Source organism: Podarcis filfolensis (assembly GCF_964270895.1).
Source record: "Podarcis filfolensis genome assembly, chromosome: 1".
NCBI lineage: Eukaryota > Metazoa > Chordata > Lepidosauria > Squamata > Lacertidae > Podarcis > Podarcis filfolensis.
The window spans coordinates 11,974,426-11,990,043 of NC_139604.1; the positions used below are offsets into that span (position 1 = coordinate 11,974,426).

General features: G+C 41.9%; 1 protein-coding gene across 1 annotated transcript in view; it reads right to left on the bottom strand.

Annotated features, from left to right (window-relative positions):
* The window catches only part of SATB2 (SATB homeobox 2), a 118,431-nt gene that overhangs the window by 19,388 nt on the left and 83,425 nt on the right, over positions 1–15,618 (bottom strand). Inside the window, exon 10 of the mRNA XM_083628900.1 lies at positions 1,613–1,810. Coding sequence (XP_083485026.1) covers positions 1,613–1,810 — 198 coding nt within the window. The remainder of the gene's footprint in view (positions 1–1,612; positions 1,811–15,618) is intronic.

Here is a 15,618-nt window from a genome sequence, read left to right on the forward strand (position 1 = left end):
CTGGACCTAACGGTCAGGGGTACCTTTTCCTTTACCTTTAAGATGCTTGAAACCATGAAACGCAAACGTTATTACAGAATGAAAGACACAAAACATACATTGATTGCAACTGTTGCTGTTATACTAACTTGATCATTTATTGTAGCAGTCTTCCTCCTTACCAGGTAAGGGTTCAAAATGGATTTCAAACTCATCTTTGCCATTCATTATTCAACTTGCATTGTGATATCAATTAAAATAAAACAGCTACACATAGTTTCTAAAATTTTGATTACTGCAAGTATATGAAGAAAAGAAGGGGAAAGACAAAACATCTCTGCATATTAATAAGACATGTTGCTTAATGGACTCCTTTAACAGTACAGCAGTTACTGAAAACCCATGCATCCCAGTGACAGAACAATCTAAGCACAGCAACATTTGGGAAGAATTAATATTAGCTTGAACAAAGAAAATAGTTGGAGTAAATGCATTTACTGTCACGTACAAACCCCAATCAGCATGAGTATGATGGCATCAATTTTGTGCATTTGATACTGGTTGTCACTGATTATTTCTGGTTAATTGTGTAATAGAGATTGTCACTGCCAAACCAATATCACGATTTAGCATCAGGTTAACAGAACACAGGAGGCTTATCAGACAGGCACAACAATACCTTAAGTGCAGCATCCCCAAAACACAGATCGAATGTTTCAACTGTGTTGGAGAGTCTCCGGAGTTTTGCTATTTATAGCAGCCAGCTGGTTCCAGTTATTTTTCTTCATTTTTCATATTTTGATTGTAATAAATAATTAATTCAAGGCTTTGTAACTTGCTGACAAATACAAATGCATCACATTGCAATGCAGTGTAACGTGTCACTAGAAACTACACACACTATGCAGAAAAGTAATGTGCTTGAAGAGTTTCAAAAGTAGGCTAAATTATCAAGGTCAAACATTAAAAAAACACTAGCGCCAAAAGACCACCTACATCGGTTACTGGAGCCTACTTTCAAGACCGGTAATTTTTATTTGAAATCAAATTTCTATTTAGTAGCCATCTGTGATTAAATATGAGTTAAAGGAACAGACACCTTACCAACCCTTCCTACACACGTCTCAAAAACATAGAATTTCATAAAAAAATATATATGTCTTTAAAGAGAAAGAGGAGGAGGAAGAAGAGGAAGACAAACGTCTTCACATCCCATCACGTACCCTGCTCCTACTGCATGTTGATTTAAAAAATTGGGAAACTGAATTTGAAAATATAAAAGGGAGCAGTGCCATTTTCTAATCATTAGTCTAATGAATTGTGCCAGAAGAATACATAAAAAAGACACTGGACAGCAACCCAGGTACCAATGCAAAGACATAACTCTAAAATATTGTAGTCTCAAGCTAGCTCTCTTTGAAATAGAACACAGGCTCATGAATACACAAACACACCTGCTTCTAACATCACTATCTTGATCCCTAAGGCAATCCAGGAATCTTTTCACTGAAAAAGACACTGGAAGGTTTGTGCTTCTAGATCTGGAAGATGCTGGAACCATTTGCGTTTTGATTCTTTTACTAGTTGAGGTGGGGCAAAGAATCATTTTAAAATGGACAGTTAGAACACTGACCTGCACAGGCTCAGGGGTAAGCTGGACTACATGCTGCATACGTTCACTGTGATGATGCCTGGATTCCTCTTCATAGATCACATCCCTCTCATGCTGCGGAAGATTCAGGAAGCGCCGGATGGTGCACAGGTTTTCCCAAAGTGTACGGTTCTCTGGACTTGGATTTTCCTTCCAACGGAGCAGCTCACACAGCCAACCCTGCAGTGGAAAGTCAAAATAACGGACGTTTTAAGTACTAGTAAACTGGTGAACGACATAATGGTTGAAGGGACTGCTTATTTTATTGTGCTGCTATGATTTATCACACGTGCCACTTCCAATACTTGCTACCTATTTAGCATAGCTCACATTATAGTGCTCAGAATCATTACAAACTGACTCACCAGTTTGGTAATTATAATCCTGCTGCAGAACATCTTCCAAGTTACCTAGTACATACATATCGTGCACTTGTGATATGTTCGCTAATGGCAAATTTTGACCTTTTTCTAATAGTTCAGGACGCTTCAGTTTTGACCCAGATGGGAGCCCTTATTCTTGCTCTACTGGACAATAGAGGCAGCTTGTGGCACTTCCATGCATGTCTGATACTGAATCACCCAGTGTGAAATCTCATTCACACAAATCTTCCTTGTGCTAGATGAGGGAGAAAAAAACATGATATATATTTACTACACCAGTTATGAGTGTGTCTGCATGCATCTGTGGTTTCATGGACTGATATGAGGGAACTTGGCACCCAGGCAGAATCCAAGAAGGGAAACTCATTGAGAGAAAGTCCTAAAACAATCAGAGGGAAAACCTGCACTCCATGCAGTACTGATCATTACCAGACAGACAGCTAAGGATGAACAAATCTGTCAATTTTGGTTTCTCATTTTATCATTTTCCAATCTAAAGTTCACTCCATTTCTGTATCAGTTTGTGATTTCGTATTCTTTATTTTTAAATGATATGCATTTATCCTAATAAACGTCTCTGAATGTATTACTGCCTGAAATATGCACTCTATTGTCGGATAACAGCATTGCAAATTTCATTAATGTTCAAATTTCCAAGGAGAGGTGCGTTTTGCTTGCATATCAGTGGCGTAGCGTGGGTTGTCAGCACCCGGGGCAAGGCAAGTAATTTCCGCCCCCTAACCCGTGGATTTGCGCCCCCTAACCTGTGGATTTGCGCCCCCTAACCCTAACCCCCAGATGTTGCGCCCGGTGCGGCCGGCCCCCCCTGCACCCCCCACGCTACGCCACTGTTGCATATTGATTCAGGAAGGGCAAATTTGATGAATTTGCATTCAAAAGTGTACCAAACTAATTTCTCCCACTGCCCTGCAAACAGTTTGGAAAAGCACAAAGGCAAGACACAGGGAGAGTCTGCCTGCGTTACAGTCAATAACTAGAAAAAAAGAAGTAGACCTGGAAAGCAGTGGACCCTACATTCAAATTATTTAAAGAATCTAGGAAGTTTCCTGGAACTATGATCGCCAGGATATTTTGTAGAGTTCCTTGGGAACCCCTACACAGCTAAGTGAAGAAAAAGCTTAGAAGACACTGAACCAGGCAATCTTCTCCCACCTCTACCTCAGATTCACCTACTGTAATTTTTGATGGATTTACATGTATTTTATTGGGAAATCATGAACAGAACCTCCCTATAATAACCAACAGTTTGATTACTGCCTATGCCATTATATGAGGTGTAGGGGAGGGGTAGTACCTCTGGTGGAGGACACATCTGGCTCCTTTTGGGGTAGTTTGTCCACCTTTGGTCCCTACTCAGCACTCAGCTTTCACCTGTGGCTCCTAGAAACTGTCAGCATGAGACAGCGGCCACACCCTGGGAATGGCTTCGACTGGCAGGCTAAACCATGTGAGAGTACCTGATGGGTCATAAACCTTCAGTGAGTTAGAGACTTCCTCTGCATGCGAAGACAGGCTCTGGTGGATTGAGAGGACGAGACCAACTAAGGGTCTAACAGTCGAAAGGCAGTTCCTGCATATGCTGTAGAGCAGTCATAGGTAAATTCAGCCCTCCAGATGTTTTGAGACTACAACTCCCATCATCCCTGACCACTGGTCCTGTTAGCTAGGGATCATGGGAGTTGTAGTCCCAAAACATCTGGAGGGCCAAGTTTGCCTATGCCTGCTGTAGAGGGAAGTGAGGGGCAAGTGGGGTTCATCAAGCTGGGAAGGTAGCCCATCTAGGAGAAGGAAAACTTTGATCCTAAACCTCCACTGCCTTGTGGGATATCTTCAAGAGAAGAAAAGGCTAAGGAGTAGAGTCCCTAAGATGGTTGGATGGCACCTTGTATGCCTCCTTCCAGCAACTCCTTCAGCCAAGTTGGTGCCAAATATATTGCTCTGTTTTCCTTTCGACCACTTCAGTGAGGTTGGGGAATATTGTTTTCTGCCCAGGACTTTCATACACACTGCCTAGGCATGTACCCCATCGAGGTCATTTCGGTGCTGCTAATGCAACGGTTTGACCCCATTGTCTCTCCAATACCATTATAAGAAATGATTAATGTAACCCATAGGGCAGAAAGACACTACTTGTTAATAGGTGACAAACTTTCTCACCTTTATCCACTTACGTGTATAGATAAAGTGCAATTATATTGAATGGTTTTTTAAATACACAGAACATCTGCAAACTTTGATGCAAAAAAATCTTTGTTAACACCTGTAGGCAACCTTGCATAGCAATGACTGAATCATCCCTTTCTTGTGGCTTTATGAGAGTAAATTCAACATAATAATGAAGCAACATACAAAACATGCATTTCCTAACTTTCATTAAGTAAAATATTTTGACAGTTCTACAGCCCATCATCTCAAGTGATTGTCTGGATTGTCTAAACACTGAACTAACCATATCTCCATCCTGTTAAAATCCATGGGGCCTGAGCAATTTCAATGGGGTTGTGTCAATTTAATATTTCGAGCTGGATCTTGTTTTCTTAAGGTTAAATATGTCTTTCTTCAAAACTGTGTATGAAGGGACCTGACTAGAAAGGCTTTTCACAAGCCAAAAAAGGAATTGAAAGATTTGGTGTAACAACCTGATGCAAGGTGCTATTAAAGAGACCTCATATGATATCACATCGTTTTTTGTCTAACTCTCCACTGTGTCTTCTGCCTTTACCAAAAAAAAAAAAAAAAAAAAAAGGAAAAGGAAAAGGAAAGGGGGGGGGAGGCAAGATTTGATTATCTCCGCTGCATCAGCCAAGACAGCAACACCAGCTGTTCTCATTGTGCAGCCTCTTCCTCACGGCCTACATGTTAATAACCTGATCATTCCATTTTCTCCTTCAACTGCCGGCTGCAGCACAGCGAAGAGACAAAAACCCAGGCCCATCTGCAGCAGCTGTAGGCACTGAACTGTGAAGCCACTGGGGATTTATAAACTAATCTGTAACACAACACTGCCTTGTTTTTACAAGTGAGAGGCCACATTTGTGCAGACCTGATCTTTTCTTGCAATAAGCTGCCGGGGGGGGGTTATGAAAAGGAGATATCTAATTATTTGCTTGGAATAAATATCTGCATTTGGTATTTTAGTTGGTATGTTGCTAACCATAGAATCAGGTGATGGCTGATTTTCCACCAATATTCTCTCGCCCACACCCCCAAATCCTGTGTACCTCTTTAATAACAATTTAAAACAAACAAACAAGAACAAAATTCTCGGCTCTAAAGTGTTTTCTCAGGGGTTCCGCAGTACGAAGGAAATAATTTTTGAAATGTAAAATAAACCATCTGTGGTGGGGGGAGAAGCTGCTATTTCTCCATCCATTTTACTGATCAGAGTAAGTCTCCAACTGCACACTTTCAGATGTTTAAAGCAGGTATGGTTAAAACTTCCCAAGGGAAACTGTAAGAGAGACTTACAACCTTAAAGAAATTTTTTAAAGGGTAAGTAAAATCCCACACCTGTTCAAAGTCAACGTTCTGAGTGATCTAAACCCAAAGACCTACTGATCTGTCAGAGCAGGCAGTTATATTAAGAGAAGGCTCCATTTGAAAAGAGACCCGTGACAACTTACTGCTACCATTTTTGCTTGTGATCTTGGAATGCCTCACACAACAGTCAGCTGCATTTGATGGATAAGCACTGCTATAATCTGCACTCATTACAGTCACTTAGCCTGACACTATAGGCCTCATTATGGTCTATGTGCTCTCTGCCATTAGTCTTTAGGAAGCATAGTGCTCAATTTGCCAAGCAACTTGCAAGGTCTTGACCGTGGAGCTATTAAGGAGAAAACTAGACTGCAGTGTGACCATGTGTGCAGATATGAGCAAACCAAATTAATTTCTGGCAAGGGAAGCTACCAGGCAAAGATCCCATCCTTAGGACACCTGAGAACGTCTCAATTCCCCAGTGGACGCAAGCTAATGGCATGTTTAGCAGAGCTCAGTTCTGAAGGTGAATCACATTCCTGTTATTTAGGGAAATATTAATCCAGTTTCCCCAGAAACTCTTTGCTTGGCTGATCAGATTAAGGGATCTAGCCTCCTATGGCACACACACCACAGCAGGTCCCAAGAAATCTGTGATACTTCACAGCCTCAGACATATTGCACCATGTATACCCAGCTGCTACAATAATTAGCTTATGAATGTATCAGCTGGTTCTGCGATTTTTATAAATAATAACTAACCTACAGAGCAGAAAGATTTTCATGAGTCTAATATTAGCAAGAAATTGCTAAGCCTTCCTAACTCCGTAATGTCATTGTGCTAAATGCCCTCTTCATGCTTGCAATTTAATACTACTGGGCCTCCCTCTGATGCCATTTATAAATATTTATTTGGCATCAGCACTGGCAATTCATTTGTGTCAGTTTCTTTCACAACAGCTATTACTTGTTTTCTCTCTGTTTCACAGCCTACTTGTACACTTATCTACAACAAATCTTTTAGTCACTGTTGTCCTCGCCCTCCATCTATTTACCCAAACTGTCTTTCACTCATCCATTCAGGACTATATATTCAGCTCGACTGAACAACAGATTTTAGGTTTCAACCTGGCTAATATTTGAGAGAACCCTATGCTACAACAAGGCCCATCTCATCAACGTACACAATGCCCAAACAAACAGAAACCACCAGGTAAGAAAGTGTGTGCACTCTGCTGCTGTTGTTGTTTTCTATTTAAATAATCTTAGCGTGCCATCCAAGAAAGTTTTGCAGTACCAAGCAAAAAAAAAAAGTGTAAATGTCAAATAAAACAGTGACAGATGACAGTATTCTCTATTGAATAGCACCGTTGCTTCGTGCATGTTCGATGAGAACTCATGAATTATTAATAAATAAATCTCCCTTTTCTTTTTTTTCTTTTTGTTTAAACCCTCAAGTTGTTGGGGGGGGGGTATTCAGGGAGGTGATAGCAGAGGGAGTCCATGTGTGTTTTATTGAGCATTCCAAGAGAATTGCTTCCATGCAAGAAATGCTGATACAGTACAGAATTTCTCTGGAATGGAGGCATTCGTGTTGATTTCAGGCTTTTGGCTAATGTTCCTGGTGACATTGTTTTGGGGAAGGCAGGTTACTGTATATAGAATTAGGCTGTTATTAGACATCCCACTCTTAAACATACTAGTGGCCCAGTTCCGTCACTCAGCATCTCTCCTATGCAAATAAGTCCAGTAACAAACTTCAAGATTGCTGTAAAGGGTGTGCTCTATTGCCGCGTGTCTGTCATGTGGGGGCTAATAAACTGAGCTGTATCTTGATACGACAGAAGTGCTGCAGATGGATGGTTCCTGTGTCCAGGAATTTGGCGCACAACCAGTCCTGGTAGAGGTTGTCTCTCTGTGAAGGAACAGGTTTGTAGTCTGGGTATACTCCTGGATTCCAACTAGTTACTGGAGTCTCAAGTGGCTTCTGTGGCTAGCAGTTCTTAGTCCCAGCTTAGGCTGGTTCGCCAGCTATAAATGTTCCTAGGTTGGGATAGCCTTTCAGTATCCAAGCAGGCTTTCTGCTCCCTTTGGCTTACAACTTCTTGAAACAACATCCCTGAAACAGCTTCCTTTCCAAGGACCTGCTATGACCTCCAAAACAAACGCAAAGCACATTCCTAACAATATTTTTCTTCTGAACGCCCACCACGTATAAACCTAAGCTTCTTTTGGAGGCATTGTCACCTGATTAAAGGACGGTCATCTGATTAAAGAAATCTTACAGCCCAGGCCTGTGCAGAAGACCTACTACATTCAATGGGATTTATTCCCAAGTGTGCATCGTATCGCCACCCTAACTGATTAAAACTCATATGAACCATTCATCCATCAAATCTGTATAAAATTTGCCCACAAGTAAAAACAAGTTTTGAACAGGAGAAAACATTTTTTTAGATGCTTCACATGTAGCACGTTAGAATAGGCACTCCTGTATATGAGAAAATGGAGGATTTGAGTGTACGCCTAACCCCTAATTCCCCTACCCCCAGACGCATTATGTCATCTTCCCTAGCCTAGTGGAAAGGAGCTGCAGCAGCTGCTTGTCCTGCTAGTGGTTCTCCTATAAGAAGTGTCAAGCCTTGAAATGGGGAGTTTGGAGTCAAGGTTGGGGCAGGATCTGCAGGATACTAGCCCCACAGACACCTCCCCCCAAAAAACCAAGTGGCTCAAACCTGAGACCTCTCTGCTATGTCATACTGGATCTGGTGTAGTGAAAAGGGAAAGGAAAATCTGATCCCTTCCACCCTGGCCAGTGTAAATTGGCACCCCTTCAGGTGCAGCAGTGAATCCCCTGCTCTCTGACTCCCTTTAAGATTTCTTTTCTAAGATAGTGCCTGGAACTCTCAATTTTGATATTTATTTTTTAAAAAATAGCCTTGAAAAAAAAAATTAAATAGGCCGCCTGATTTTTTAAAATAGGCTTACCCCTTTCTAATCAAATAATTTATTGAATTGTTTAATTAGATGGTTGACAGATTAATCTACTACATACTGAAGCACTATTTTAAAATCATCCTAATTCAGGCTGGTTTTTCATGGGTAGAATCAAATTACAAAACATCTGATGCCGGAGCGAAAGCAGGGGCAATTGTAATCAGTGTCTGGGTGGGAGACCATTGAGAAACCCACTGAAGGTTCTCTGAGCCTTCCTAAGAAAGAGTGGGATGCAAGCATAATCAACCATCATGACAGGTTGGGTGTGGGTTCTAGCATGTCATATGTAATCTGTTTTAATGTTTACAATATATATACGTTTTTGATTACAAACAATGACACTGTGTAACAGGGTTACTAATGTAAACACAATAAAACAGAGGATAGCAAAACCTGACTCCATGATCTCATTCAAATATTCTAAGCAAAGGAAAAGACAATTGCCACAAATAAAGAGCTGGGATGCAATCGGGATCCGTTCCGGAGCTCCGTTCGCATCCTGAACAGAACCTAAGACGCATCTACGCGTCTGCGTGTGCGCGGGTTGCGTTTCACCGCTTCCGCGCATGCACATGACGCCATTTTGACCGTCTGCACATGCGCGAGTGGCAAAACCCGGAAGTAACACACTCCGTTACTTCCGGGTCACTGCAGAGCGCAACCCGAAAACACTTAGCCTGAAGCGTATTTATCCCAAAGTATGACTGTACAGTAAAAAAAAGGCTGTAGTCATGGTAGCAAGGAATTCAGTTTGTAATTCTGTTTTGCATGCAATCCTACAGATTTGTATAAAGAATGCTACCAAGTCTCTTAAACGGTATTAAATAATGTGGATGCATTAGCATTAGCAATTTGGAAGTATCATATAGATGTCCTACTTTAAAACTTCTCTAACTCCAATCAAATGTATTTCCCAGGGCAAAAAGCAAAAGAATCTGCAGGGTAACTAAACTTTTGGCTGCTCAATAAACAAAAGCATTTCAGGCATGATGTACAAGGAACCCCCTAGAGGAAAAGGGAGGTAGATGAAGAAAGAAATGAAGCTCATTCCCATTCTTATCATTGATCCTGTTTAGCCAGCTGACCTTTTTACTTCTGTCATATTTAGGTCAGCAGTAGCGGTCAACCAAAAAAAGCTATCAAAACGGTTGTTAAAAGGATTCATACATACAGAAACTCCACAAAATATTCCATGTGAACAGAATAGGATCAGGTACACTTGCCTTGTAGGTTTATTCATTATGTATTAGGGCTTATCCAGACATTCATTTTCTGTGTCCTGGAAATGCCATTGCTATCCAGACAAACCCACACAGCTCTCATCAACTCTTGATAGTTCACAGTCCCAATATTAGCTTATGGGAATTTCCTGCTTTTTGAATTAAACGCATGGTGCAAAAGCACAATAAGAACAGGTTTCCTTTTGCTTCTTCTTGTGTGGGTACTTCTTTGTGAGAAGTACCATATTTTTTTCCCTTAAGCTTGTTTGGTTGTGAGGATACACTGCTATGCCCTGAAGCATCAGCCAAGGAAGGTAAATTTTTGTGGGTTGGTGGGTGTAGATGAAACTCAGTGTGTTGCTTTCAGCTAAAGTGTAGTGAGCCAGAAGGGTCTTCAACAACACAAAACAGGGGTTGCCAAAAAGCTGGTGAGGTGAGGGCATTGCTCCAAATGCTACTGAGGACTACAAGTCATGCCTGCTTTGATCCAGTATCCAGGGCTTGGAAAGGTAGTACAGTGGGCATTAACACAGACCTCCCCACCCAAGTCTTTCTGCTGAACTCAGGAAAGAGGAGCGATAAAAGGTATCACTTCCTGCATTTGTGGAGGCACCAAAGAGAAAAAACACAAAACTTTGCCAGTGACACCAAAAAGACTGAGACAAAAAGGACGGGTGGTTCAAGGACACTGTTCAGCACACACATCCTAAAAGTGCTCTGCTAGGTTGACAGCTTTTTCACACCAAATTTTGACCAAGTGGAGCAGACAGCAGAGGAGGTGTTTGAAAGACGGGTGTAAAACCTGCATTGATCAGGATGCTCATATGAATCACAAATGCCTCTAGATAAAATATATATTTCACATATTAATGTAAGTAGCACAAGAGAGATACAGAAATGATTTGAACTTTGTATGTTCAAACACATTGAGACTAGAATTATTGGCAGAAGAAAGCTAGATTTTATTACAGTAACTGCTGTGTTATTAGAAAGCTGAAGGGCATTGATTTTAAGACCACTGACAATGTTCTATCCATGTATTAATGTTCATAATGGAAGCAGGGAATAAGCTGCCCAGGGTAATTTATCTTGAAATTATACTTACCACCACTCAAGCACTGACATCTGCATGGATGTCTTAACCCTAACCATGTCTTAACCCTAACCATGTCTACTCAAAAATAACTCCTAATAAATTTAATGGAGCTTACTTCCAGAGAACAACCAAACACCAACACATGACACTAGTGTCAGAAGGCCTGCACTGGCTTCCTGTCTGCTACCAAGCCGGGTTTAAGGTTCTTATACTAGTGTACAGAGCCCTGAATCACTTGGGCCCAGAATAACTTAACAACCAATTTACCCTGTACACCCCAAATCAATCAGTGAGATTGTCAGGGGAGCAATAATAATGGTTCCCTATGGGCCAGAATCACAACTCATGTCAACAAGGAGTTGTGCTATAGAACAGGGGTTGGCAACCTAAGGCCCATGAGCCACAAGCGGCCCACAGGGGTGATTTAAGCGGCCCACGAGCTGCCCCCAACTGAGCCACCTGCTTGGCGAGTCCACAGCGTGCTGTGCTAAACCAGCACGGCATGGGGACTCACTTCCGTGGTGCCCAAAATCGCGTCTGCGCAGATGCCGGAAATGGCAGGCGCACGTGCGCGTGATCCGGCCCACAGAGGGATCTTCACTGGAGTGAACCGCCCCAGGCAAGGTAAACCTTGCCAACCCCTGCTATAGAACTCCCTCTCACAAAAAGTTAGGCAACATTCCTACTGAGTTTCAAAGGCCTGGTCAGGAGGCTTTTGCCCCCTGAAAGCTTTTCAAATGGTTCTACATTTAAAAATAAAAATAAAAATGAGATTTTACATTATTGAGATGTTATTTTTAGAGATTTAATTAATGTTTTAAATTTTGCATATTGTATATTTTATTGTTACAAGGCACTTTGAGACCTATATGGTGAAAAACGGTATAATTTTAAAAAGAAATAAGTGGAGTTAGGATTGTAACCTAAGTCAATTAACTGGCCTTGAGCAGCAGCTTGGTTCATTTCATATTCTTATTTTTTTTAAGGAATTGAATGTATCTGCACTGACATTTTGCAGGGATACCAGCAAATACGTGAGTAGGCAAATGAAGAGATTTTAGTGAAAATGATTCAAAAAAATCTCTACTCATAGATATGTAAAAGGATATTTCCTCACCCACATCTTCAGTGCAGAAAATGTCAGCATCTGTGACAAAAAAGGCAATGTGTGATGTATGTTTTTAAAGAGACTAAAATCATGCTATTAACCACATAAAGATTACTTTCTAATTGTACCCATGCAAAGGTCTTTAAAACAAATGTTCAGTAGTGATTAACTCTCTTCATGTGATTGGGAATCTACAGCAGTAGAAAATGAGCCAGGTTTCTGAACTTGTTCTTTTCTTGATTAAAATAATCTTGATTAAAATAAAGCTCATTATTATTTAAAATAACCCAGTGAAGAAACCTGAATGGCTAGAAAACTGGCTATAATGGCAAGTTCTGCCATGAAGCTTAATGAAACCTTGACAAGTTGGCTTTGCTCTATTATTCCTATTACCTTTGAACTGCAACATTCTCTATCGTAATGTTTGTGGGAGTTTAATCACCAGTTTTGCCAAACTATTCCTTGAATTCTTTACTTTATCTTCTTGTTCTAGTTAAGGATGTAGATGACAGCCATAGCCACATGATATGAATCATCATAAGAGACTGACCGTTTTAAGTTTTCATCACATTGTGATTTAGTGGATAGACTCTTTGACGGCAAGAGCAGTAGCTGACATTGAGAAGGAACTGCACACTTGATGAGACTATCAAGTGAATGAGTAGGGTTGCCATACATCTGGAATTTCCCAGACATAGCTGGTATTTGGCCCTCTTAAAAAGCTTCCAGGCAAAAATCGCTGAAATGTTCAGGAAAATCCATGGCAGTCCATGTCGGAAGTGTAGATTTTGGCAAATTTCATTAAAAATAGCTCAAAAACTCTCTTTTTCCTATCCTTTCTTTTTTGAGATTTTGCAAAAAAAAAAAAAAGCAAGCTCAACACCCGTTGTGTCCAGATTTTTGAAATACAGTGGTACCTCGGGTTAGTACTTAATTCGTTCCAGAGGTCCGTACTTAACCTGAAACTGTTCTTAACCTGAAGCACCACTTTAGCTAATGGGGCCTCCTGCCGCTGCCGGGCCGCTGGAGCACGATTTCTGTTCTCATCCTGAAGCAAAGTTCTTAACCTGAAGCACTATTTCTGGGTTAGCGGAGTCTGTAACCTGAAGCGTATGTAACCCGAGGTACCACTGTATGGCAAGTTATGAGAATCCTCTGAAGCTATAGCACAATTTTTGAAAGTCAGCTGTAGCTCCCCCTCCCTGCTTTATCCTCCTCAGATCTTCTGTACATGAAATATGCATACAGTGCAGCTAAAATCCAGCCATGTCCTGAATTAGAAAGGAACAAACCATTTGCATGACCCAGGCACATATGGAACACTGTGTGCCAATGGAGATTGACAGTAGAAACAAGGCACAGGAGACCATTGGCTAGGTTAAATTAGGCCACAAATTTATTGTTTTCATATGTAAGCCAGTGGCAAAAGGCACTGGATCAGCATCCACCTTCAACCAAACCACCTGCAGGTTGAACCCGAGATGGGTGGACCCTGGCATGAAGGTTGCCCCTGGACATGGGTCAAATGTGACTTTCCTGCCAGTGCCTCCTAACGGAAGGGATGCTATGGTCCCCTGTTTGGGCTCCCAGACAGCTCTGCCACTTTAACGGGGTACCCTGGTTTTAAAGGATACTACCCACAGCCTTAAATGCCCAAGTTGTGGTGTTTGCTATGAGGCAGGCAAAAACCTGTAGACGGGTCAATCTGTCTGCAGGTAAAACTCCCCCTTGGCCCCAAATACAGCAACTGAGTAATCCATAACAATGCCCATACACAGTTCAGCTTGCTCACCATCAGGCTGAAGCACACATGCAAATATAAAAGGGGCAGGAGGGCAGATGATCCAGTGACAATCAGATCCATGCAGGACAAGAGGCTGGGCACCAGGCACCGCACCCCTTCAAAGGAAGGCGACAGTCCCAGTACCTGCCCAAGTCTTACCTCCTGATTGGCCGGGAGAGTGCCTGGCTTCCTGCCGGAAATGCGTGGCCAGAAGGGAAGGCTATGCATCCACCTCCAGCCACACGCTTGGACCCCTCCTCCCCTTGCATCAGCCCCCAATGTGCTCTGCACCAGGCAACATATGGTGGCCACATGCAATCTGGTGGCAGACCTTTGTTGTTATCCTGTTATAACCCAGAGAGAAAGCAGAACGTGCATTTCAGTCCTATCTCATGGCCTCCCATTTGCACATGCCCCTGCATGTCTGGCAAAAATGAGAAAGAGTTGAATACATGTAGAGCTGATCACCAGTGCTTTCATGGAACCCTGTGTGGTGCTGTGAAGCCCAAACCATCAGCTTATTATCTGGGCTTCAAAGTACCATACATCCTACACAGTTTAATTTCAAAACATGTGGGAAGGAACAAGTCATGTGATATAATGTGACAGACAGATGGGCAGCCATGCCTACAGATGGTGGGAAAGATAGATACCTAGGTAAGGTAAAGGTAAAGGGCCCCTGGAAGGTAAAGGACCCCTGGAAAGTTAAGTCCAGTCAAAAGCATCTATGGGGTGCAGCGCTCATCTCACTTCAGGCCGAGGGAGCTGACGTTTGTCCACAGACAGCTTTCCGGGTCATGTGGCCAGCATGACTAAACTGCTTCTGGCGCAACGGGACACTGTGCCAGAGCACACAGAAACGCCATTTACCTTCCTGCTGCAGTGGTACCTATTTATCTGCTCAGACTGGTATGCTTTCAAACTGCTAGGTTGGCAGGAGCTGGGACAAAGCAACGGCAGCTCACCCCATCACATAGATTTGAACCACCAACCTTCTGATCAGCAAGCCCAAGAAGCTCAGTGGTTTAGACCACAGCGCCTAGCCTGCATGCCGGAACCAATTCCCCACTGCTGCTCTATGTGATTCTTTTTCTTTTATGTGATTATCTTGGGATAAGTACCAGAACAAATACTGACTTTAGCTCTGAAAAAAAATCAAAATGTGATGCAGTGGAGAACACTTGCTTTGGTACCTATCTTCTATGGAATCTGGAAGGAACAGGACATGTGTAGCCCTCAAAATCAGATGGTCTGGAATGAGTGCTTACATGCACTCTGTAGAAGCACCATATGGAGCTATTGTTTTGAAACTGCTTTGCTCAAGAATTCGTTTGGTGAGAAGATTGGGTAGAGTGACAAGCCATATAGTTAGTGTGTTACCATGACAGTTGCTACTAGTCACTGGTCCTATTGGTGCCCTTAGGGCATCCAGCTGCTCATGTTTGAAAATAGGATACTGGACGTGATAGACCACATTCTGATCCGCCAGGACTGTTCTTATGTACTTATGAGTTCTGGCTGTCAGTAGGAATTTATTTAGAGGCTTACTAGGTACTTTTAGACATGCTTCTGCGTTAAGTTGGATCTTATAAATTTTCCAGAGATTAGTATCTCTCTCACCCATATATGGTTGTTACAAACTTTATACTAACAGATGGATGCCGATGATGACCCTATAAGAAAGTGGAAGTGCCACTGGTTCTCAAACTCTGTCTTAGCCTCCCCAGAACTCAAGTTGTACAATAAAGGCACCATGGCAACCAGCTATGGTTTGAAAATGTTCATGAAAATATACACATAATATGCAAATTATACTAAATAGCAACTTCAAGCTCATAGTATATTATTTTGATGTGGTTACCAGCGCTGACCAAATTTCCTATACCTACTGTAAACAGAA